Genomic DNA, 26,317 nt, shown 5'->3' with positions numbered 1-26,317 from the left:
CTTACTTCAGAAGTTATTGAGCTGCAAGCACTAAAAAGGAAAGACAGCAAACTGAGTCACATCCTATTTATATATGAGAAAATTTTAAGTACAGAAAATGGCAATGGGTAATTCTTCAAAACTGCAGCCCTTGGAGTATGGAGAGAAGACCAAAGAAAATTCAGGTAACCTGAATGCTTCGATAGTTTTTAAATTTGCCTGTGTAAGAGGATATACAGTTGATATTTGCTTAGTTACTATCAGTGAGCATTTCTTTGTGTAAATGGTAATGAGACCATTAGGACTATGTTCACCTGAAGTGCAGCTCTGTGAATCTAAGGTAATTAAACACCTCCAGTATGAAAGAGAAAGGGCAGTGAAGGTTAAGTGAGGAATAATCTGACGCACAGGTGGTGTAGAGCCTTTGAGAAGCAGGAAGAAAAGAGCCTCAGTTGATATCGACCATTTCAAAGGATGGAAATGTCACCATTGTCATTGGGAGATGCTTTTGTCATTTTTATAAGGTTTTTTTTTTTTACTTGAATAAAAACATTTCATTTAGAATTTCAGTTCAAGCTTTTAAAATACATTAAGGGATATGAGTGTGGTGACTCAGTCTGGATATCCTCAAAAATCTTTTATTTCATATTTGTACTATGTAATCAGGATTGGGAACCTATTGTGATAGGCGTTCTACATGCATGCAGAATTTATTCTTTACATATTTTAGCTTTTTTTAGAATAAACTTATATAAAGCTACATATCTATCCCAAAACGTTTATAAACCACTTATAAAATATTTGTGTCATTTCTTTTATATGGCAGGCATTAATATTAAACTTTATTCAGTACCATTCACAAAGAACAAAAAGAAAAAAATCTTTAATAATCTGATACTTCAGCTCCAGAGAGAGAAAACAGATCTTTGGGCCTGCTTATGATTTCTTGTTCCTGCACTAATTAACTAATGACCTTCTTGTCAAATGTTTTTCTATACTTGTTTTTATAGAATTACTCTAGGCAGGCAAAGGGACCATGTTGACAATTCTATGTTGAATAAAAAGAGCATCTAAACTACAATATGTACTGTAATCCGGTCTGGCCAAAATAACAGGGATGATGTATCTTGTATAATGCCTCATCAAACGTTGTACATGACTTTTACAAATCCTTAATTCTTTCTCATCTCACGATATCATGCTCCCTTAATCTGACTTGAATTGTAACTAAATATCACCTGTGCATATTTGCCTCATACAGCAGCATTTTATCTTTCTTATGGTTGAAATGGTAGAGTAAAAAGTAGAGTTGGTCAGAAATTTTCCCAGTGAAACAATTTCATCGAAAAATGCCAATTTATGGAACCCCAAAAACACTTCAGGTTCTACAGATTTTTATCAAATCGCTATCAGAGTTCCAATAGAACCTTGTCTGGTTCCCTGCCAGCTCTGCTGGCAGGCTGCTGGGGAGCCTTCCAGGCTTCCAAGATCCATGGCTCCTGCGCAGGTCCACCATGTAGGCTTCCTGCCCTTGTAGGCTCCCTGCCACCAGAGCTGGGTGTGTGGAAGCCCTGGCTCAAACTATGGCTCTCAAGGTCTAGATTCCTGGCATCATAGTAGGGAGCCTGGAAGCAAAGTGACCCCTAATTCAAGCCAGAATTCTCAGGGCTTCCAGACTCCCTACTACTTAGCTAGACTCCCAGGCCATTTGGCTCCTTGGACCACCTGACTCTTGGGACATCTGGAGTTGGGCAGCCTGGGGAGTCAGCTGATCCAGGAATTTGGAAGTCATGAGGTTCCCAGTGCTGGAGCACTCACCGTGGCCAGGCTTCCCTAGAGTTGGTAGACCTGGGGATCCCTAGCAACTTCTTATCTGAATCATGTCGGTTTCACAGCTGCCCACTATTAAACAGCAGCAGTGAAATTTAAATACATCATGTCAGTTTCACTTAGCAGCTCCTAGTGATCCAGAGAGCTTTTGCTTTTTTTTAACAAACTCTCTGGTTGATTTCCCGCAAACTGGAAATGATGAATTTCAGCCAGGTCTAATTGAAATGCATGTTCTTTTGTGACAATGACATGCTTAGACCCTGAAGAAGACTAGCTCCTAGAGCATGTGGTGGTTGTAGGAGGCGCAGGGATATCTGCCGTGAGTCATTAGGGACTCCTCCTTTTGGAAATTTCAAAATAACATTTCAGCAGCATGCAGAGGCTCTTACAGATGCTAAAATGAAGCAAGAGGAACTGTCAATCCATTCAGCTGTGTGCATGTGTATGGGGACAATATAAATATAAAAATAAATAAATTGGTCTGTAGATTTTTTGTAATATCTGTCTCTTCCTAATAACTCGTTAGTTAGAAGAAACTAATTACAACTGTCCTCCATTGTTGTGTGAATTCCAGAACTGAAATAATTGCAGAGGCTTTCACTCGCCTTTGGTTTGGCTACAAAAAAATTTTTTAAGTACATCAGAAGCAGAAAGCCTGCCCAACAGTCAGTGGGGTCATTGGATGATCAGATTGCTAAGGGAGCACTCATGGAAGATAAGGCCATTGTGGAGAAGCTAAATGAATTATTTGCATTGGTCACTGCAGAGGATATTGGGGAGATCCCCACACCTAAGCCATTCTTTTTAGATGACAAATCGCAAGGAGCTTTCTCAGATTAAGATGTCAATTGAGGTTTTGGAGTAAATTGATAAACAGTAATAAATCACCAGGACCATACGATATTCATTCAAAAGTTCTGAAGGAACTCAAATATGAAATTCCGGAACTATTGACTGTGGTATGTAATGTGTTGCTTATATCAGCTTCTGTAAAAGATGACTGGAGGGTAGCTAATGTAACACCTATTTTTAAAAAAGGCTTCAGAGGTGATCTGGCAATTACAGGATGGTACGGCTAACTTCAGTCCCAGCAAATTGGTTGAAACTATAGTAAAAAACAAAATGATCAGACACATAGATAAAAACAATGTGTTGGGGATGAGACAACACAGCTTTTGTAAAGGGAAATCATGTCTCACCAATCTATTAGAATTTTTTAAGGGAGTCAACAAGCATGTGGACCAGGGTGATCCAGTTAGTATGGTGTACTTGGACTTTCAGAAAGCTTTGACAAAGTCGCTTATCAAAGGCTCTTAAGCAAACTAAGCCGCTATGGGATAAGAGGGAAGATCTTGTCATGAATCAGTAACTGGTTAAAAGGTAGGAAATAAAGTGTAGGGTCAGTTTTCACAACGGAGAAAGGAAAATAGCGGGGTCCCCCCAAGGATCTGTACTAGGATGAGTGCTATTCAACATATTCATAAATGATCTGGAAAAAGGGGTGAGCAGAGAGGTGTCAAAGTTTGCAGATGATACAAAATTACACAAGATAGTTCAGTCCAAAGCTGACTGCAAAGAATTACAAAGGGATCTCACTAGACTGAGCGACAAAATGGCAGATGAAATTCAGTGTTGAAAAGTGCAAAGTAGTGCACATGGGAAAAAATAATCCCAGGTAGACATACAGAATGTTGAGGTCTAAATTAGCTGCTACCACTCAAGAAAGAAATCTTGGAGTCATCATAGATAGTTCTCTGAAAACATCTGCTCAATTTGCAGCAGCAGTCAAAAAGGCTTACTGAATATTACGAACCATTAGGAAAGGGATAGATGATAAACCAGAATATATCATAATGCTACTATATAAATCCATGGCATGCCCACACCTTGAAAACTGCATGCACTTCTGGTCATCTCATCTTGAAAAAGATATATTAGAATTTGAAAAGGTGCAGAGAAGGGCAACCAAAATGATGAGGGGCATGGAACATCTTCCACATGAGGAGAGATTAAAAAGACTGGGAATGTTCAACTTAGAAAAGAGATTACTAATGGGTGATATGCTAGAGTTCTTTAAAATCAAGAATGATATGGAGAAAGTGAACAGGGAAGTGTTTATCCCTTCCCAGAATACAAGACCTAGGGTCACCCAATAACATTAACAGTCAGCGGTTTTAAACCGAACAAAAAAGAAGTATTTCTTCACACAGTGCACATTCAACCTTTGGAACATGTTGCCATGAGATGTTTTGAAGGCCAAAAGTACAAGTGGGTTCAAAAAAGAATGAGACAAATTCATGGAGAATAGGTCCATTAATGGCTATTAGCCAAGGTGCATAGGGATGCAACTCAATGCTCAAGGTGTCCCTAAACCTGCAGCTGCCAGAGGCAGGGACTGGGTGACAGGATGGATCATTTGATAAGTTTTCCTATTCTTTTGATTCCCTCTGAAACATCTGTTGCTGGTTGCAGTCAGAGACAGGATACTGGTCTCAATGACTGTTCTTATATGCTGAAAGTAAGGGAATGAAGTTCATTGGTGGGTCCTGAGGGGGAATATGTGCAACTATACAGACTGGACAAAAGGACACCAAAATCCTTATAGCTTTAAACATTTAACAATAAGTAAGGCAGGCTTTAAAAAACATGTCCTTATCTTCCTGCAGCCCTGCCTGCAGGCTTCCAAGCAGAATGTGATCATCTGCTAGTGGGCCAAAACAAGTAGCTGAAAATGCAATTTTCCTAGGACTGAAAACTCCAGGTTTGTACTCTGTGTCATTCTTTCTCACACGTGCAGCAGATGCTGGGACACTTGGTGAAACTTCTTTGGCTAGTTCCCAGTTCAGTAAGTTGTTTGTTTATGCTATGAGGATGATCTAGGACTGTTGTGTACTTACAGGTTTCTGCACTCAAGAACAGATTAAAGAAAGTCTCCACAACTACTGGGGATGGTGTGGCAAGAGCATTCCTAAAAGCGCAGGCCTCTTTCTTTGGGAGCTACAGAAATGCACTGAAAATTGAACCCGTAAGTAGGACATCAATATGTTAATATAAATGCAGATGTATAGCGGTGGTGGAAATTGCCTGTAAGATGTTTGTATGCATAAGGAATGGGGTGGTGAATAATACCAAGAATATTATAAGAGCTGTCAAGTGATTAAAAAAATTAATTGCGATTAATCACACAATCGCACTGTTAAACAATAGTAGAATACAATTTATTTAAATATTTTTGGATGTTTTCTACATTTTCAAATATATTGATTTAAATTACAACACAATACAAAGTGTTCAGTCTTCACTTTATATTTATTTTTGATTACAAATATTTGCATTGTAAAAAAAAAGAAATAGTATTTTTCAATTCACCTAATACAAGTACTGTAGTGCAATCTCTTTATCGTGAAAGTTGAATTTACTAACTTAGAATTATGTACCAAAAAAATGCATTCAAAAACAAAACAATGTAAAACTTTAGCACCTACAAGTCCACTCAGTCCCATTTCTTGTTTAGCCAGTCGCTCAGACAAACAAGTTTGTTTCCATTTGCAGGAGATAATGCTGCCCTCTTCTTGTTTACAATGTCACCTGAAAATGAGAACAGGCATTCGCATGGCACTGTTGTAGCTGGCGTTGCAAGGTATTTACATGCCAGATGCACTAAAGATTCATATGTCCCTTCATGCTTCAACCACCATTCCAGAGGACATGCATCCATGCTGATGAGGGGTTCTGCTCAATAACAATCCAAAGCAGTGCGGACCAACACATGTTCATTTTCATCATCTGAGTCAGATGCTTCCTGCAGAAGGTTGATTTTCTTTTTTGATGGTTCAGGTTCTGTAGTTTCTGCAAAAGTGTGTTACTCTTTTAAGACTTTTAAAAGCATGTTCCACATCTTGTTCCTCTCAGATTTTGGAAGGCACTTCAGATTCTTAAACTTTAGGTCGAGTTCTGTAGCTATATTTAGACATCTCACATTGGTACCTTCATTGCGTTTTGTCAAATCTGCAGTGAAAGTGTTCTTAAAATGAACAACATGTGCTGGGTCATCATTCAAGATTGCTATAACACGAAATGTATGGCAGAATGCGGGTAAAACAGATCAGGAGACATACAGTTCTCCCCCAAGGAGTTCGGTAACTAAGTAATTAATGTGTTTGGTTTTTTTAACAAGCATCATCAGCATGGAAGCATGTCTTCTGAAATGGTGGCCGAAGCATGAAGGGGCATACGAATGTTTAGCATATCTGGCTTGGAAATACCTTGCAATGTTGGCTACGAAAGTGCCATGCGAATGCCTGTTCTCTCTTTCAGGTGACATTGTAAATAAGAAGTGGGCAGCATTATCTCCTGTGAATGTAAACAAACTTGTTTGTCTCAGCAATTGGCCGAACAAGAAGTAGGACTGAGTGGACTTGTAGGAGCTAAAGCTTTACATTGTTTTCTTTTTAAGTTCAGTTATGTAACAACAAAATCTACATTTGTAAATTGCACTTTCATGTTAAAGAGATTGCACTACAGTACTTGTATGAGGTGAATTGAAAAATACTATTTCTTTTGTTTATCATTTTTACAGTGCAAATATTTGTAATAAAAAATAATATATAGTGAACACTGTACACTTAGTATTCTGTGTTGTAATTGAAATCAATATATTTTAAAATGTAGAAAAACATCCAAAAATATTTAATAAATTTCAATTGTTATTCTACTGAGTAGAAGAGTGCGATTAAAACTGTGATTAATCATGGTTCATTTTTTTAATCACAATTAATTTTTTTTAGTTAATCACGTGAGTTAACTCCAATTAATTGACAGCCCTAATTATAAGGCTTTTATGTAAATCAGTAATGCAGACTCAGCTGGAATGCTGCATGCGGTATTGGTCACTGAATCTCAGAAAGGATGTTGTGGAAATAGAAGAAGAAGAAGAAGAGATAAAGGGCCTGGAAGAAGTCTTGTATAAAGAGAACTTGAAAAGAATTAGGTTTATTTACTTTAGAAAGGAGATGATTAAGAGGGGACATGATAGAAGTATGTAAAATAATAAATGGTGTGGAAAAGGTAGATTAGGAACTTCTGTTCACCCTGTCTCATAACAAAAAAATAAGGGGATATTCACTGAAATTTAAAAGGTGGAAAATTTAAAACAAATAAAAAGAAATACTTTTTCACACCACATATACTTGCACTGTGGAACTCATTGCCACAGTAAGGCATTGAGACCAAGAATGTAGCAAAATTCAAAAGGAGATTGGATATTTATATGGATAGCAACAATAGCCAGAGTCGTTATACTTAATGACAAAAAAGTTTTGAAGGGATATTAATCCTACTTCAGGGATTAAGCCAATCTCTATCTATTATAGACCAGGAGGAGACCTATGTGGGAGCAGTGGGGTTCTTGTACTGTCTTCTGAAGCATTTGGCACAGACCACAGTCAGAGACACTTTACTGGACTAGATTGACCTCAGATCTGATCCAGTCTGGCAGTACCTCTATTCCCATGTAAGGGTTTTATGAAGCTCTTGTCATGGTGATTGGCCTCCCCTGAAGACAGAATATGAATGTAGTCCTATTGGCCCATGACAGATAGGGACTGTGTAGATGATATTATGAACAAGTTAGCGATAATGCACAAGGTTTGAGCCGGAAGGTACACAGAGGATGGAAGGGGCTAATAGCTTAATGATCCATAGAATATCTCTAACAGTCTTAGTGAGAGTGCAATTCCCTTCCTCAAAACAGAGTAGACTACCACACAGGTAAATTAAAGCAAAATGTGGGGGATATTTTTTACCTGATGTTCAGGCACTCATTAAGGCCACTGCAGTTTAGACTAATGGGAGGTGCACAAGAAAATCCCTGCTGAGTGGAGAATGTACCTTTTGCCTTAATGCTTTCATCCATGATTGTGTTTCCTTGAGCATTCAAGGATCAGAATGGAGAATTGGTGGCTGCGGTGAGGAGCAGGAATAATATAGCGAGAGGCGGAGTTGAAGTAATGGGAGATGGATGGGTTAGTGATGACTCAAGAAAGGGTGCTGTCTTCTGCATTCTGTCTCTGGGGATGAATATAGAATTCTGGTATGCAGGCATGTAAACACATTTCACACACACTGTTTGTTAGAACAAAAGACAGAATTTGGGATCAGATATAGTTTTTTTATTTCCTTATATTTTCCCTGTTCAGAAACCCATTACAGCCCCTTCATTTCTGCACTTAATATTTTGCATACTATGAATTATTTGTGGATTTTCATAAAGCTGGAGGGAAGGAAGTAGCTTGATCAGATTTTTAAATAGTCTGTCCAACATCCTCAATGAATGAGCATCATTCCACTCAGACATATTCACTGTTAAAAAATAACGCTATTGAACAGAGCTGACCTGAGTCTGTTTCTCCTATTCTGATAGCAAGGATATTTGTATGGTATGTGTATAAATATAAATGCATTTGATCTATCTGTGTAGGGCTCATAAAAGTATCAAGTGTGAATGGTATGCTTTTTAAAGTACCAAATATTAACTAACAGGAGCTACTTTAATTCCCATCCATATAATTAACAAAAGTGAAAGCAGCAAGGCAGCCTGGCTGTAAGCCTCCTTTATCCATGTCAAGCAGTCACCGACTTCCCCTCATTCGTTTAGGCCTTTCTTGCTCTCTGACACTCCTCCCACTAGTTGCCAGGCAACTCTAGGAGTATTGGTGTGCGTGCTGCTTGGATATGTGTGAGGGATTAACTAGTTAAGGTTGGGGTTTTTATGAAGAAGAATAAATTTTTAAATTGCTTTACTGGGAATAACATCTGGTATTTTGAAGGCTGAATGTTACGGATGAGATATCAAAATTGGTTGATGATGACACACACCTTTTGAAACTACAATTCCCGCTTTTAGGGAGAGCTAATGTGAACAAGTAAAAAGCCTCATTTGGTATGCACATTATTCCCAGAAACAGAAACTCTAAACATAATTGAAAAGTCCTGTTGTACAAATCTGTTTTAAAAACCCTATTTTGTAAGAGATTCTTAGTCTGATCTCAAAGATCAGGGAATATGAAGGAACAGCGATTTCTAAGTCCTTATATGCGTGATCTCATAGCAGTATAACATTTTTGATGCTGTAACAGAGATGTTATATGAAAACAGAGCAGCTTTGTATACTAGAACCACCTCGATGGAGTTGGCTAGAATGCTATGTTCAAATCCCACACTTTTCAAACTGTCTTGATGGACTGGTGATTAAAGCATAGGTCTAGGAGTCAGGTGACCTGGATTCTGTTACCAGTTCTGCCAAGGACTTCCTGCATACTCCTGTCCCAGTCATACACTCCATGAATGTCTCAGGGTTTCTTCTGTAAAATACTGATAACTTATCTACTTCAGTGGAGAGGGATGGTTTTGAGGGGTGCAGTCCATTGGGAATTAGTTCAAATTCTATTGGGAAAAACTTTAAATTTTGCCTGATGCATAGTGAATGTCAGAGTGCAGCACATAATTCCAGACTGACCACCCATACAGTCAAACTGTGAATAGATTGACACCTCTCTTTGAACCGTTATGGGCCCAATCTCTGTTTATAAGAGCACAAGCATAAGTAAGAAACAAGCAAGGAGATTCAGAAGAGTTGCCAGTCAGCTTTAGAAAATTCTCCTTTCTCAACATCTTGATCGCCTCTCAAGCCTATTTCATTCACTCAGACATCATCCATGTGGTCTGGTCAAGGCAGGAGCTCAGTTTCTTGTGCTGCACTACTGAGACATCTTCAGCTGCTGAATCGCATTTTGGTTTGGCAAGAGTCCAACAGAGGTTTGTGGACTGGAAGAACCCTGCACCCGAAAAAGCTCTTCATAGCAACATTTCCAAATGAGGAAAGTTTTAGTTTTAATTCACATTTGCTATAGTTAACTTTCAAAACTATTTAACAGTGTCAAATTAAATTGTTCTGGGTGTTTTGAAATAAATTGAAAAGCAAATGCAAGAAGCAGCTTTAGGCAAAAGTGTTCTAAGAGGGCAAGTAATATTTTCAGATATTTCAACCTGGTCTGCCTTTGATATTGTCTTTTCTAACATTATTGCACTCTTCAGCATGCCAGTGTAAATGTGCACCTAGGCAATATTAGACATGATCTGTGGAGATTCCACCTCTTACAAAATCACAGTACACAGTGAACAATGAGTGCTAAATAGGAAAATAATTGCCAGGAAAGTGCTGCTATTAATTTTTGGTAGTGCTAATTTTGTAAGACAGTTTCCTGACTTAAATCAGTGCATGTGGTGTGCACAGACTTTTGGGGGCAAGCAAAGTGGGATCATGCTGCTTGATCATTACTTTTTCATTGTTTCTTTGTGGTCCAGAATTTGTCAAAAGATGGACTCCCAAACACATGATATATTTAAGAAACATGTTAATTAGGGCTGACTAGAAAATAAGAATTCTGTTTTCCAAAAAAAATAAAAATAAATAAAAATAAAAAATGGGCGGGGGGGTTGAATTTTGTTTTTGATCCACCTCTGAATGAAAATGAGATCTTTCAAAAATGTTTACGAAAAAGGACGAGAGACCCATCCCGGAATAACTAATAGCTCAGAGGTTAGGGGACCTCATCTAGGATGCAGAAGACCTAGGTTCAAGTCCCTGTTCTGCCTGATTCTGACTCAGTCACTCTCTTTCTTTCTTTGGCCCAATGAATATTTAAAGTATGTATACAAAGTGGAACAATTCCAGAGGGGAGAGAGAGACTGACAATAGCCTGGTGGTTAGGGATGTGGGAGACCCAGATTCAAATCCCTAGTTTGCCTGATTTGAAGCAGGGACTTGAACCTGGGTCTTACACATCCCTAACCATTGAACTATTAGCTTTTCTGGGGTGGGTCACTCTCTCTCACACACCCACATCCACACCAGAAATTCCATCTTGTACCCGAGAAACCCTTCAAATTACATTTTCTGCGAAAAGTTTCAGAGTCGACATAGCATTTGTTGGGGAAAAAATTCCCAACCATCTCTAATGTTTTCTTATCTTTTTATTACATGGAGCCTCTCATTCCAAAGGTTCTGAGGTTACATACTAGACATATAAGACAATACTTTGACCAGCAGTTAGTTGTGATGTTAAACTTTCCATTGTCATTAGTAATCTATAGCTTTTGAATTAGGAAGTATTTCTAGATTGTAGAATCTGCAACTCTACATTTAAGCACAAAGACTGATGTAGTAAAATTACTGATGCATTTACACTTCCCACTGAGTTTTTCTGTAACTGTTCAGTGTCAAATCTTAAACTATGGAAGAATTTGTCACAAATGGTGTATATACTGTTCCCTGCTTCTCTGTTAAATAAAGTACATAAAGAGGCAATGTACTTTTCTTTATTGAGGTAGGATTTTACCCTTAGATATGTTACGTACAGTTTTTAAAGACATCTACCTTTCTGACATCACGGATGTCTCCTATTGTTAACGGGAATGATTACGTTGAATATTTGTGATTATTAATTCTTTACATCTTTTAAGAGGAGATGAATTCATGATCATCCCTCAAACACTAAAGCCAGAAAACTGGGTCATCCTCAAAAGAAATAAATACAATATTTTGTTAAATATTTATAGCTACATACATGTTGTTAATTGTAGAGAAAGACAGAGTCAAGACTTTCAAGTTTGTCTCATCAAAAACGTTAACAATGCTCTTTCCTGCAGTGACACCTAGTGGTTAGAGCTACCATTTCCTCACCTTTCTTTCTCCTACATAGTTAATATTCATATTCTCTTATTAAGAAACAAATGTAATAACACCTATGACAGTGACCAGCGTACTAGACAAATTCCATGAAAAGGAATAATATTTAGGGCATAGTGCAATAGAATGTATAGGTTCAAAAATTTCATCTTGCAGTACCGCCTACTCTAAACTACATGTGAGTGCTTGTATGTTAGAGGCATGTCACTTTATCTGAATATCTGACTAGTCTAATGAGATTGACATGCCATCTTCTCAAAGGACTGGCATTGCTATCTCTTTATTTCCATTGGGGCAGGTATGGATTTTCAATTCTTTGCTGTCTGCCTTGTGGTTAATCCCAGCACAAGTCAGTGTCTGTCATGTTCCACAGACTTTAGCCCTGTAAAATGGCAGTAGCAGATGAGCTTACATGAAAACATATCTATGCTACCTCTCTTTTGTCCACATTTGCATTACCTGAATTCTTCCATTAGAATCATACCCGTGAGCTAGAATATTTTCTATTTGATAGAAGTGTTGATAGAGGAGCTTGTTTATCTGTATTTTGTTTACTAGGCCACATTAGTAATCTGGGCAAATATTTCTCCTTTCACATCTTGGTTTTGATCAGTAATATTTCATTAACATTAGTGTAACATGAGTTTAAACTTCGTCTGGACCTCTTTTCTCATGTGATACCTAATACCTTTCATAGATAATCTGGGAAAAAAGACTTACCGTATGTACTCGTTCATAAGCTGAACATTTTTGGTAAAAAAGTGACGCATCAAAGAGCAGGGGTTAGCTTATAAATGGGTCTACACCAAAATTTGATGATTTTAAACTCTATGAAATTATTGAATTGAATATCTAATACATTGTCGTTTTGCTCCAGGTAAACAAAACGTCCCGACCCACCAGCGGCGTATCCTGACGGTCTGGGAGCCAAAGTTTGCCAGCCCCTGAAATATAGGGTCGGCTTATGAAAGGGTCATACAGTTTTTTCTGTTTTTACCTATCCATCTTGGGGGGTCAGCTTATAAAAGAACAGGCTAATGAATGAGTATATACAGTAATTTTCCAATCCTATTTAGATGCTGAAATCTAATTCTAAAGGACCCACTCTAAGGTGAGTGTCCTCCCTAGAATTTCCTTCTGAGTTTGCTATTATCACGTACAACCATATATAGAAAAGTTGTAGTCTCTCTAAATGACACTCTGTATACTTGATATGATAGGTATATGAATCACGACATACTGTAAACTCTTAAATAGACCCTTTTTTCTTCTGACAAGGTGTTTGAGAGCCCTGACTGGACTGATGCTCTCTAATGTACACTGAGAAAAGCATGGGTCTTGGTTTGTTATTTTTTAAATGGCTGGCCTAGTTCACCAGAGATTTAGTAATCCTTTTGTCAGGGTGTTGAACTTCACATTCTTTGCAAAGTGTTTTTTGCATTCGTTACTATGTTGCTTTTCTCTCATTTACAAAATCTGTTTAATCCTCATTTTAAAAGGATTGTGAGGACCTATATCCAGTTCTGTGGTAAGAAAGCAACTCTCTTCAGCGCAGTGTGTCTGTTGTGATATCTGTAGGTGCTTTAATATCTGCCAGCCTATGGCACATTGCCCCTCTACTTTCAGACACCCTCTATGAGGGTGTGAAATGATTAATATAGTTATTCTACTATCCTCGGTGAGAACTATATTACATCTCCTCATTGGCTCACATTGTTTTCTTAATAGGGTCTAATCAAGTACTTTAGCATTCCGCCTTATTGCATAGTCTTCTTGGTCTTTCTAGCTAGATCAGAGTGTTGTCATTACTTCATTCAAACCTCTGTTCTGCATATTGAGGCATCACTGGTTACTCAGCAGGACTATACTGTTTCTTAATAAAAACAGATTTTAAAAAAGGGAATGGTTGGTGGTGTTTAAAAAAAATAACTTCAGGCTGCCCACAGTTTACATATTTCATAGTCAAAGAAAACGAAAAAGATTTTGAGGCAAATATTACCCTTCTGTAACATAGTCGTCGTCTTATTGAGAGTGACCTCCAGATTTGTAATCTGCTTTTAACTCTCTGGCACTGCATTGCTGGCAATTCTTTGTGACCCTAATTTTGTAGGCCCCTTACAAATCAAAACTGTTTTGTGTTGTCACTGCTGGCTCTGCAGTATCAGTGAAGCTACCATATTCTTCCCAGATCTGTGTTGGCATCAAACAATAGGTATTAAAGTGATAGGGGATATGTGTTTTGTGGGGGTGTTGGTTTGGAGAATGTTTTGCAAAGAAAACAGCAGCAATAAAATTAATAGGGAACAATATTACTGAAATTTTAAGACAAAAATAAAAATATAACAGGCATAGATAGTTATTCGTATCCCTACAGTGATTCTGATACTGTACAAGATTGCTGGTAATTTTAAATGATTCAAGAGTTTATTGCAGCTTTTCTGTATAACCTTGATATTTCAAGTTAAATAATAGTAAATAGATATCACTTTGACAATTATATGGTTAAAACAAGTAAACGTCTTAATGAAATCTTAATTAATTTCCTTTGTGTCTTCATTGTTGATTATTTTACATTATACTGGTTTATCAGCATGAACAATAACTTGTTGTGTAACTGGTTCATTTCTGAACGACTTAACAGTTCTGAATTGATTTGGATTGAATTTAGCTTAAATCATATCCAGATACATCCAGCTAAAACTAAATACTGAATCTCAGTGGACAGAAGCAAATGTACCTTTCCACTTCCACACACATCATGCACTTTCCATGATGAAGTTAATTGGTAATTTACTAAGTCTGACAAGGAGGACTGAATGTTCAGGTTTATTTTTAACCCACCCACTGCATTTCTTAAAGATAGTGGGCAAATATTATTTGCCAGGTGCAGTGAATGTCAGAGTCATTATTGTAACTCTAATACTTCAAAATTTGCTATGAAAATTACTAGATTTACAAATATAGAAAATATATAAACAACCCCAAATAGCCCTAACCTATTAATATACAGTATATTATCAGTTTTCAAAGTACTTTAACTGACTTATGTAGTATATGTGTGCATGTGGAGGGAAAGAAGGAGGAGAGACAGTTTACCTCATATCACTGTATGTAAGGGAGCAGTATGACTGCTCAGAGCTCCGGTACGAAACTGCAGAAAAACCTGAGTGTCTCTGGATTAAGTTTAGAAGGGTGTGCAACAAGAGTGATGTAGTGGTGGGAGTCTGCTATAGACCACCGGACCAGGGGGATGAGGTAGATGAGGCTTTCTTCCGGCAGCTCACGGAAGCTACTAGATCGCATGCCTTGATTCTCATGGGTGACTTTAATTTTCCTGATATCTGCTGGGAGAGCAATACAGCGGTGCATAGACAATCCAGGAAGTTTTTGGAAAGCGTAGGGGACAATTTCCTGGCGCAAGTGCTAGAGGAGCCAACTAGGGGGGGCGCTTTTCTTGACCTGCTGCTCACAAACCGGGTAGAATTAGTGGGGGAAGCAAAAGTGGATGGGAATCTGGGAGGCAGTGACCATGAGTTGGTTGAGTTCAGGATCCTGACGCAGGGAAGAAAGGTAAGCAGCAGGATACGGACCCTGGACTTCAGAAAAGCAGACTTCGACTCCCTCAGGGAACGGATGGCCAGGATCCCCTGGGGGACTAACTTGAAGGGGAAAGGAGTCCAGGAGAGCTGGCTGTATTTCAAGGAATCCCTGTTGAGGTTACAGGGACAAACCATCCCGATGAGTCGAAAGAATAGTAAATATGGCAGGCGACCAGCTTGGCTTAATGGTGAAATCCTAGCGGATCTTAAACATAAAAAAGAAGCTTACAAGAAGTGTAAGGTTGGACATATGACCAGGGAAGAGTATAAAAATATTGCTCGGGCATGTAGGAATGATATCAGGAGGGCCAAATCGCACCTGGAGCTGCAGCTAGCCAGAGATGTTAAGAGTAACAAGAAGGGTTTCTTCAGGTATGTTGGCAACAAGAAGAAAGCCAAGGAAAGTGTGGGCCCCTTACTGAATGAGGGAGGCAACCTAGTGACAGAGGATGTGGAAAAAGCTAATGTACTCAATGCTTTTTTTGCCTCTGTTTTCACTATCAAGGTCAGCTCCCAGACTGCTGCGCTGGGCATCACAAAATGGGGAAGAGATGGCCAGCCCTCTGTGGAGATAGTGGTGGTTAGGGACTATTTAGAAAAGCTGGACGTGCACAAGTCCATGGGGCCGGACGAGTTGCATCCGAGAGCGCTGAAGGAATTGGCGCCTGTGATTGCAGAGCCATTGGCCATTATCTTTGAAAACTCGTGGCGAACGGGGGAAGTCCCGGATGACTGGAAAAAGGCTAATGTAGTGCCAATCTTTAAAAAAGGGAAGAAGGAGGATCCTGGGAACTACAGGCCAGTCAGCCTCACCTCAGTCCCTGGAAAAATCATGGAGCAGGTCCTCAAAGAATCAATCCTGAAGCACTTGCATGAGAGGAAAGTGATCAGGAACAGCCAGTATGGATTCACCAAGGGAAGGTCATGCCTGACTAATCTAATTGCCTTTTATGATGAGATTACTGGTTCTGTGGATGAAGGGAAAGCAGTGGATGTATTGTTTCTTGACTTTAGCAAAGCTTTTGACACGGTCTCCCACAGTATTCTTGTCAGCAAGTTAAGGAAGTATGGGCTGGATGAATGCACTATAAGGTGGGTAGAAAGCTGGCTAGATTGTCGGGCTCAACGGGTAGTGATCAATGGCTCCATGTCTAGTTGGCAGCCGGTATCAAGTGGAGTGCCCCAAGGGTCGGTCCTGAGGCCGGTTTTGTTCAATATCTTCATAAATGATCTGGAGGATGGTGTGGATTGCACTCTCAGCAAATTTGCGGATGATACTAAACTGGGAGGAGTGGTAGATACGCTGGAGGGGAGGGATAGGATACAGAAGGACCTAGACAAATTGGAGGATTGGGCCAAAAGAAATCTGATGAGGTTCAATAAGGATAAGTGCAGGGTCCTGCACTTAGGACGGAAGAACCCAATGCACAGCTACAGACTAGGGACCGAATGGCTAGGCAGCAGTTCTGCGGAAAAGGACCTAGGGGTGACAGTGGACGAGAAGCTGGATATGAGTCAGCAGTGTGCCCTTGTTGCCAAGAAGGCCAATGGCATTTTGGGATGTATAAGTAGGGGCATAGCGAGCAGATCGAGGGACGTGATCGTTCCCCTCTATTCGACATTGGTGAGGCCTCATCTGGAGTACTGTGTCCAGTTTTGGGCCCCACACTACAAGAAGGATGTGGATAAATTGGAGAGAGTCCAGCGAAGGGCAACAAAAATGATTAGGGGTCTGGAACACATGAGTTATGAGGAGAGGCTGAGGGAGCTGGGATTGTTTAGCCTGCAGAAGAGAAGAATGAGGGGGGATTTGATAGCTGCTTTCAACTACCTGAAAGGGGGTTCCAAAGAGGATGGCTCTAGACTGTTCTCAATGGTAGCAGATGACAGAACGAGGAGTAATGGTCTCAAGTTGCAGTGGGGGAGGTTTAGGTTGGATATTAGGAAAAACTTTTTCACTAAGAGGGTGGTGAAACACTGGAATGCGTTACCTAGGGAGGTGGTAGAATCTCCTTCCTTAGAGGTTTTTAAGGTCAGGCTTGACAAAGCCCTGGCTGGGATGATTTAACTGGGAATTGGCCCTGCTTCAAGCAGGGGGTTGGACTAGATGACCTTCTGGGGTCCCTTCCAACCCTGATATTCTATGATTCTATGGGAAATATGTTTGTCTGTACACTAGAAATTACTGAGTTAGGAGCAAGGGTCCAATTAGATCTCAACAATAAGTTCCAAATGTGCATTTACATCAGCTATGCATTTAAGCATTGACACATGAAAATATATCTTCTGTGGCACATCTCCCTTTGCAATGCAGTCAGCTCCTCTGTTGTCTTGCATTCTTTAAGTGCTGTACTTCCTAAATTTGGTCCTCTTTCCAATTGACTTTTCTTTGCACAAAGAACAGTTGTTGTTGCTTTCTTCTTATCTTTATTGTACTAGTTGGGGGATGTTGGCATAGAGCTGGATTCTAAATAAGAGGAGATGGGAGATAACACTTTTAAATTTAATTTTTGTAATAATCTCATTTTCTTAAAAAAGATGTAATGAGGAACTTTGAGGCATTATAGAAAAATCATCATTTTGAGTGAAAAATCCCATCTTTTCCTTTATTAACAGTTGCATTTAGTTAATTGTATAGGAAAGAAAATGTATTAAACCTTTTAACCTTGTGGTTTTCATCATAGTAGTATATCAAGTGTAAGGAAATATAAAAGAGAAAGTGGAACATAATACTCCTATGATGGATATAAAACAAACTGAAGGAATTTCCAGTATTGTACCTCCCACCATTTACTGTCTCTGAAAAACCACTGCTGCAGCTTTGTAAGCTTATCCCTTCATCCTGTATTTATTGATAAAGGTGTTTCGGCTAATTGATGTGCATGACATATATAAAATATGTAAAAGATCCCGCGCACCCTGGTTAACCTTCCATATCATATCTGATTTCTTGTTTTGGATTATAGCCTGGAGCACAATAATTCATGGAAGCCTGATGAAGTGGGTTTTAGCCCACAAAAGCTTAGGACCAGATAAATGTGTTAGTCTCTAAAGTGCCACAAGGACTCCTTGTTGTTTTTATCCTACCTATATAGTTCCTGAGAGAGTTTGGGGGAAGGAGAAAGGGAAGATTCCCTATATATGTTTTTTTGTGACAAAAGCAGATGCTATAGCATTGCGCTCACACATCCATTCCAGCAGTGCACCTCTGAGAGGCACTGGGATTGACCAGTGCTAGAATTGTTGTTGGCCCTTGAGCAGTGTAATCCCTCCCTCAAGGGTGCAGTCTGGGCCTCCGGCCCTACCCTGCAGTCCAGTGCCAGCTGCAGTGCTCAGTGCTCCTTAAGTTCACATTATGGCCTGAGGAGATCTTCTGATTCTCTCCCTTCCTGACCGTTCTAAATAGAAACTCACCTAACAGGATAGGTATTGTTAGCAGACAGCAGTCTTGTTTCAGTCCCTTGGCTGTGAATTCTGCCTCAGAAACGGGGCTTCTAGATTAAAAGATCCATTTCATGGTATTGACACCTGGTGTTGATTGTGCTGCACTGATTGGATGTTGTATGTGCATGCTCCATACAAGTTAAATGCTTCCAAGGAAATCTGTTCTGAACATTGACAGTGGGACTCAGTTCTGTTTCCAGATCAAGAGCTTCAGATACCTCCAGTTCTATGTAGGATTCGTTTTTTAAGTAGAGAAGAAACCTTTATCAATTAAAAGGCATCAAAGCTGCTTTCAAAAATTAAATATTGTGACTTAAAAAGCTGACGGTTTTGTTGTTGTCAGCAGACTTACTAGGGAATCTAAGTGTCATAGTCATTATTATAAATTGTGATAGTAATAAAATGTGGCATAGCCACTGAATTGTTAGGTTTCTCCTGCACAGAGAAGTTTGTTCTAGACTACCCCAAATGCTTCGTCATAGGCCTCCACTACCCCATACTACTTGTTTAACAAATGATTCATTTTGATTTCTCCTTATGCAAACCTGTGGATGAGTTTTCTTTTGGGTGGGATGCTGTAGCCACATGCAATAAAAGCAGTGTGGTTGCTCTGGTGCAGTATGTGTGCTGGTTAAGACTTCTACTTTGTGGGGGTGGGGTAGTATTACTCTTTACCCCTTTAACAGTTTACAAGCTGGTCAGTTAGTCATATTTTATTAACTTATTTAGATTGCACTCTTCTACAGAAAAGTCCTGCAGTGGAGTAGGAAAGAGGAGAGTTCTTAGGTGTTTCCACCAACTTCTCCAATAGCCCTGGTCTGCACTGCATGGGGGGATCGACCTAAGATAAGCAACTTTAGCTACGAGAATAGCGTAGCTGAAGTCGACGTATCTTAGGTCAACTTACCTCGCCTCCTCACGGCATGGGGTTGACTGCCGCCTCTTCCCCATCAACTCCGCTTCTGCTTCTCGCCACGGTGGAGTACAGGAGTCGACGGCAGAGCAATCGGGGATCGATCACTACCCGCCATTCAGTACCCTTAGTGGTTTCAGCCCTAGAACCTTGGATCTATGAGGCTCTGAGCACTTCCACCCTGGCAAAAGGGGCTTCCATTCCCTCTGCAGCTCTTGAACAGGAGTTCCCCTTCTGTTGTCTGTGGCTGTCTCTGAGAAGTCCCATTAAAGGGGATTCCACAACAGATGTAGAGTTCCATTGAGAGCTTAATACAGATCCATATGGTAGTATAATGTTCATCCAGATTCCGTGAAGAGTTGGTATGGGGCATAGAATGGATAGATGTAGACCATCTACCCTCCCATGGATCCTTGGGCTTGCTGAGGGCTCTCACTGTGGCCCGGGATGCAGCTATAGTCCTGTGGAAGTTAGCACACAGTCTTCCTTTTCATTTGCTGGCACATCTCATTTTCATGAGGGTTAGATTTGCAGATATGAACAGGGATTGATAATGTAGATTCTTGTTGTCTGTATTCACTGTGTCACAGGTTGCTTCCTGGTGAACCATGTATATCTCCAATGCAGTTCTAGTATAGAAATTATATAGCTTTATCAGGAAGTTTCTTCTCAGAAGGAGTCATTATTAAAATCTGTTACGAGTGTGCATGGTTTTGAAATTATCTTGATTATTATCTTTCTGTTTCATTAGCTTGGTCCCACTGATTTTAGTTACACATTTTAGTTCTTGTGAATAAAACTGAGAAAATGTCCTGTAATGTTAGTATGTCTTTAGTATGGACAGTTGAGATGACTTGGTCAATTAAACCTGATTTACTGAGACTGTATTATGTTGTCAGAAAACTATCAATTTACTCCATAAGTCTTTTATATGCCAGCTGGTCTGCATATTGGGCAACAGTAGGAAACTAGAGTAGTAAGTCAAGATCAGATGTGGTGTTTGTGAAGCTATTGCATCACTCAGTGATTCTGCTGGTACCATTTTGGCCCTTAAAAATTTCTTCTGGGAGAAACAGCATCTCTGTTTTACAGGAACTCAGTGTTGTTTAATGGAAATCACCCTTTAGAGAAATAAATCTCCTACAAGAGAGGAGGAAGTTTTAAAGGGACAGTACTAGGAAGGTGGATTACATTTTCGTTTTATGTGTTTGTACAGCATTTCACACGGTTATGCGCTGGTTCATGTCTAGGTGCTATCATAACACACGAAGTAATAATACATAGAAATTAATGTATTTTTGTTTGAGAAGGTGTTAAAGCAGCAATATGATGGCATGAAACAAGACCAAAATATTAGTGACTCTATAGCTGTCCCTTGTTCAAAATCTTTTCTTGCAATCCATATCTATTGACCCATAGCCGTGAGATCTAAGTAGGACAAAAATATGAAAAGAAAAAAATAGATTATGTAGCACAGAGCAAAGTGTCAAATAACAAATGAGCCAAAAGTGCAGCAGTGTGTTGGAATATGTTTGAGTATACTAAAATGTGCACATTACATACTGGTGCATGATTCTTCCTAAACAGGCTCTACATCTCACACCTACTTTATGTACTACATGGTATTGCTGTTGCCATGGTGAGTTATTTTTTAAGCAATTGACTAGAACAACAAATAGTTGTTGCAAACTCCCTCTAATTGCTCCCCTACCAATTGACTGCCTACACAGCTACCTTTTAGACAGTTGTATTTTTTCAAATATACATTTTTAATGTATGCATTGAATATGGTGTATGTCCTTCCCTTTACACCAGATTATTCTAGGGATCTGGGCTCCTTTGACTGTGTCACAGAGAGTTTGTCCATTTATGGAAAGAGTAGTGAAAAGAGGTTATCACTGTTTGTACTACATGTGTGCAAAACCCTTCATTAAAGAGAGCAATGCTATTGTGGGGAAAAATGTGAATAAAGAGATCATCTAAACAAAAGCACTTTATTTTGCTAACAATCTGCATGCTCTTGTTTGGAGTTACTGTTTGGACATTTAATAGGAACTTTCTCCCACTCAGTACTTTTTTCCTGCTCCGTTTCTATAGTGTACTCCCAGTCCTCTGATTGTTTAAACAATCTGTTGCTATTTAATGATTGCAGTGCTCCAAATTCAGTATCATGACTTCACTGCCAAGTAGGAGAAGGCAAAGATGGATTATGGAGAGGGGAAACCCTATGTGATATACAAGGTAGTTAAGAATTGGATTCCTGTGTACTCTAGAAACTTCTGCAATTTCCACTAGTGTGAAGATCATTTAATGACATGTAGTTTTTTAAGGCTGTGTTTGCACACACTCATTTTTAAGCTGCCTGTGGTTCTTTTTAAGTTTATAACATGTAATGAAAATATTCAAGGAAAAAATTAACTGAGACTTGAAATCACTGCAAGGAAGAGCTTCTCTGAATGTTGGGGAAACTATTTTTTCTGATTAGTTCTTCTTGTTTTCATTTCAGTAATTGATATTGTATATTCTTCTTTTGAGACATGTACCCAAGCAGTCACACTATCCTGCCTTTGCTTTTGCTATTTTTAAATTTATAAACATAGCTGTTTTTTCTCACAAGCACTTGCTCTACTACAGTTCTAAACTATGTTTAATAAGAGTGAAATCGATGTCCATATGAATTAATGATATCCAGGAAAGTTATCTTTTAGAATTTCTTCTTTTATATAACAGATAATTATCTTTTGAATGCAATAACTTTGCTGTTTCTCAAATGTTAGGTGAAAGAATATTGTTTTTTGCAACCCTATAAGTTGTATTGGAAAAGAACAATGTCACTGGATTGAAATCTGGCTAAAACACTGTAAATGGGACAATAATGAATAGCAGTACGCTGAGATGACCAATATGACTTTGGTCTGCATACACAAAGGCATCATATCACAGATTGTAATCCCTCTCTGTATAAAGTCATGTAACTGGGCCTAGTTCATTTCTGGGCACCTCATTACCAGACAAATACTAAACTGGAGGAAGTTCAAAAAAGAGCAAGAAGAACTAAATTAATTTAAAAGAAAAGATTAACAGAGCAAAATATTACTTTTGGTTAAACAATGACTAATGCGGGGACATAACACTCTGCAAATACTCTAATCATGCACTTCCCACGGAGGAAAATATTTAGTTTGGTAGGAGGGATGGGATGGAAATTGAAAGGAAAAATGTGTGGAAATTTGCTGTGAGATGTGCTAGGAGGTAGAATCCCATCCAAGGGGAAGGATGGAAGTTGCATGATTAACAAGTAGACTGGACAAAGCACTAGTTAATCCATCTTGTCCAGAACAGTCCTGCACTGGGAGATGGACTGGAAGGTCTAATAGGGCTTTTCCGTCTCTAACATTGTCTAATAAAATTAGAGAAGCATAGCATGTAAGTGAGGGTCACATTCTGCACCGAAGGAAAGGAGTTGTGTACTCCGCATCTCGGAGGAGCACTACCAGGACTACTAGACTAGAACAAGATACTGTGATTTGAATGTTATTTCTGGGATGATGGTATTCACAGGACTAGCCTGAGACTACTGATGTGAGGAGCACTTTACCTGTTACCTACTGACACTTCAGTGTTCTGTGTTGTTTTGGTTTGACGTAACCCATGAGAATGCTAAAGTGAAGTGTCCTATATTCTACTGTATCAGTCATTTTGCAGCTTCAGTCATAGTGGAGTGCTCAGCCATCAGAAACTGGGTGGAGTCAGTCTGTCTGTCTTCTATGTAAGTGTAGAAGAAATAAAAGTTACTTTATTCAAAAGTCTCTAAATCTACCCATTACCAGAGAAAAGCTGTACAATGGCGAGTAGCACCGTAATATTTCAGCTTTACTATGGAAGGATTTATATGTTCAACTAAGACAGTATTCTGCTGTGACTTCCTCACCTGCGTATCTCTTTATGTGCCTTTATTTATACTTGTGTTTTTGTCGTTCCTCTGTTTCTTGTTTTGAGATTTTACTTTGTTTGTGCATTTTGACGTACTTGTAGCCTGCCTTTTCTCCCTGTTATTTTACTTGTAATTGAGGGTGTATAACCTCAGTAAGCAGTGAAGCAGTGTCCAAAGGCTGCCAGGCAGGAAAAGTTGGAGGCATTTGCAGAACTAATAATGCACAGGGGACTTGGAATAGAACAATAAAGCAGCATGTAAACAAACACAAGCATAAAATAACATGACCAGCTGAATTCTGTTTTTGTGTAAGGCATGTCAGTGATTGTATATTTATAAAAGCATCTGTGAATAAGTTAGTTATGTTTTGTATTTCACAAAGAGAGCAAGAGGAATTCTCTGAACTTTTTGGGGAAAAAACATGCACACTCAGAAACTGAGTTGCTATATGGGGGAACTAGTGGGTATCAAGTGTGACTAATTTAAAACAAATGCTAGGAGTGGTCCTTCTACTTAGGCTAGTAAACTGGACCTCAATGTAAGGTAAATTGGTTGAAACAATAATTAAAACTAGAATTATAATACAGCAAGGTGGGAAAAAGTATGAGGAGGGCAAACGCGTACAGCTTCTGTGAAAGTAAAGCGTCCCCTTGCTATCTATTCGAAAAAGAGCCCAAAAAGCAAACACAGTATTAGGGTTTGTACAGAATGGGATCGAAAGTAATGATGGAAAGCATGATATTACATAAACGGTGCAGCTGCATCTGGAGTACTACATTTAGTTCTGGCCATCTTATCTGAAAAAAGCTGTAGCAGAAATAAAGGAGGTTCAGAGAGAGGCAGGAAAAATGGTTAGAGGCACAGAAATTCCATATGAGAAGAGACTGAAGAGGGTCTTGTTAGTTCAGAGACATACGTCACAGAGGTGCATAAAAGAATGAATGGTGTAAAGATGGTAGATTGGGCATGTCTATTTCTCTGTGCTTGCAATACAAAAACAAGGGGGCATACAATCGAACTGAAGAGCACCAAATTTAAAATTGACTAAAGGAATTATTTTTAACATGCATCATATAAATAACTTGTCAAATTCAGTGAATAAGTGAATCCAAGAGGTTAGTAGGATTAAAGAGAGGATGAGACATTTACATGGATAATGAGATCACCCACTGTTTCCATGATAGAGGCTGGACTGGAGAGCTGCTGCAATGGAGTCACAGCTCACCTCAGAATCATATTGTGATGTTTTGATGTTGGACCATGACTCAGCATCATCACTTGTTGATACAGCAACAGTGATGTTCACACAATCATCCTCTCCACATAACCCTGAGGAAGAGAGGCCTGTCTGCTGGGGGGTTTCATATTGTGCTCATTCCCATGGTTTTAAAGTCTCCTGGAGATGGAGGGAATTTGGAGAAACCCCCAGACCGTCTCTCTTCCAGTCTGGCTTGGCTTTTACATGGGGGGAGTGGATTCCCAGCACTGTTTTTTCTGCCTTTTCTTTTAAATTTCAATATAGACGTACTGATGAAATGTAAATTGTGGGTCATCATTGGAAAGTTGAATAGACAAAATTTGGCTTAATGTTGTAGAGTTTCTAGGCTTACAACTTTCTGTTTTTCAGGGCATGGTAATGTAAAGTCGGCAGAGAGCTGTTAGCTGTATTTTTTAAAAAGAATTACTTTAGTCTAGTAAAACATCAGCTGAAAAGGTTCCCTCTTTTCTTATCTTCTTCTAATTTAATTCATTGTTTTCTGTTCCTTTCATTCCATGACGAGTAGCTTTTGGCAATGACAGAAATTCTATTGTGACTGAAATATGCATTTTGTAAGTCATAACTGCACTTGGTATTTAAATAAACTGTGTATGTACAGTGTGTGAGATTTATGGAGAACACAGCTGGAGGTATTCTGCTCAGAATTCCTATGGCTTAAAATGTCTCTTTCAAGTTTGAAAATGTGTTATGAAGTAGACACCATTATGATAATTGGAAGTTCAGCTTCTCTGTCTTGCTTATATTATTATTTTTTGAATACAATTAACACATCACACACACTTCACCTGGTCTCTCCTCGTTTACCTCTGATACTTCCTTGATATTTATTTAGATGCATGTGGTGTCTCCACTTTGAACTCAATTGTTGGTATATTGAATAGATTTTTGAATAAACATTTTTCTCCATTAAAGGTATACAATTAGCTTACATTATTAGAAAAAATGTACATATTGATGTCAATTTAAGTCTTTTACTTATTTGTTAGAAGATCACGGCATAAATTGTATAACGATTGTGGAGAAAACTGTGATTACTTCCAAATCAAAATACCTGCTGTGAAGTTTCAGAAGTAGCTCATTTTATTACAGTTCTCAGGAGGGAACAGTTCACTGAAGATCTGCAATAAACTATATGAAAAAACCGTATGGATGTCAACTCTAAATTTTAAAGGCATGAATAATACATTTAATTTGAAATGGTTGTATTTTCTGTAAGGTAGCATGAACATGAAGCACAAAACTCTGACTTGTTTGAATTAAACTTTGTCAGGTACAGCCACAGTGATATTGTCATTTCTGAAAATGAAAAAGCAGAGTTTATTTGTTTTTAAAACTAAAAAGCTTCATTTTACTGAACTGGACATAGAGGCTAAGTATGACCGTTATTAAGCTTTTTCTTTGGTTTCATTACCTTCTGTTTGCAGAGGTATACAATGGGAGGATGGCAATTAGTAACAGGTCAGTAACATCCTCCACAAAATAACCTGGAACATAGGAGCTAATTTAGATGTAATAGTTTTGAAAGACAGATTCTGTCATTCCATGGTCGATCAAGTAAAGTGCTACCAGACAAGGTAGCATTAAAGAATCA

The 26,317-nt window shown here is 38.9% G+C and overlaps 1 protein-coding gene across 9 annotated transcripts in view; it reads left to right on the top strand.

The window, feature by feature from the left end:
- Positions 1-26,317, top strand: part of DENND1A (DENN domain containing 1A) — a 421,003-nt gene that overhangs the window by 244,624 nt on the left and 150,062 nt on the right. For all 9 annotated transcript variants that reach the window (XM_048822735.2, XM_075120368.1, XM_075120369.1 and 6 more), the window contains one exon: positions 4,709-4,834. In XM_048822735.2, coding sequence (XP_048678692.1) covers positions 4,709-4,834 — 126 coding nt within the window. The remainder of the gene's footprint in view (positions 1-4,708; positions 4,835-26,317) is intronic.

This window comes from Caretta caretta, chromosome 16, assembly GCF_965140235.1.
Source record: "Caretta caretta isolate rCarCar2 chromosome 16, rCarCar1.hap1, whole genome shotgun sequence".
Taxonomy (NCBI): Eukaryota; Metazoa; Chordata; order Testudines; family Cheloniidae; genus Caretta; species Caretta caretta.
Note: the sequence above shows the minus strand (reverse complement) of the source record. Positions and strands in the feature narration are given on the sequence as shown.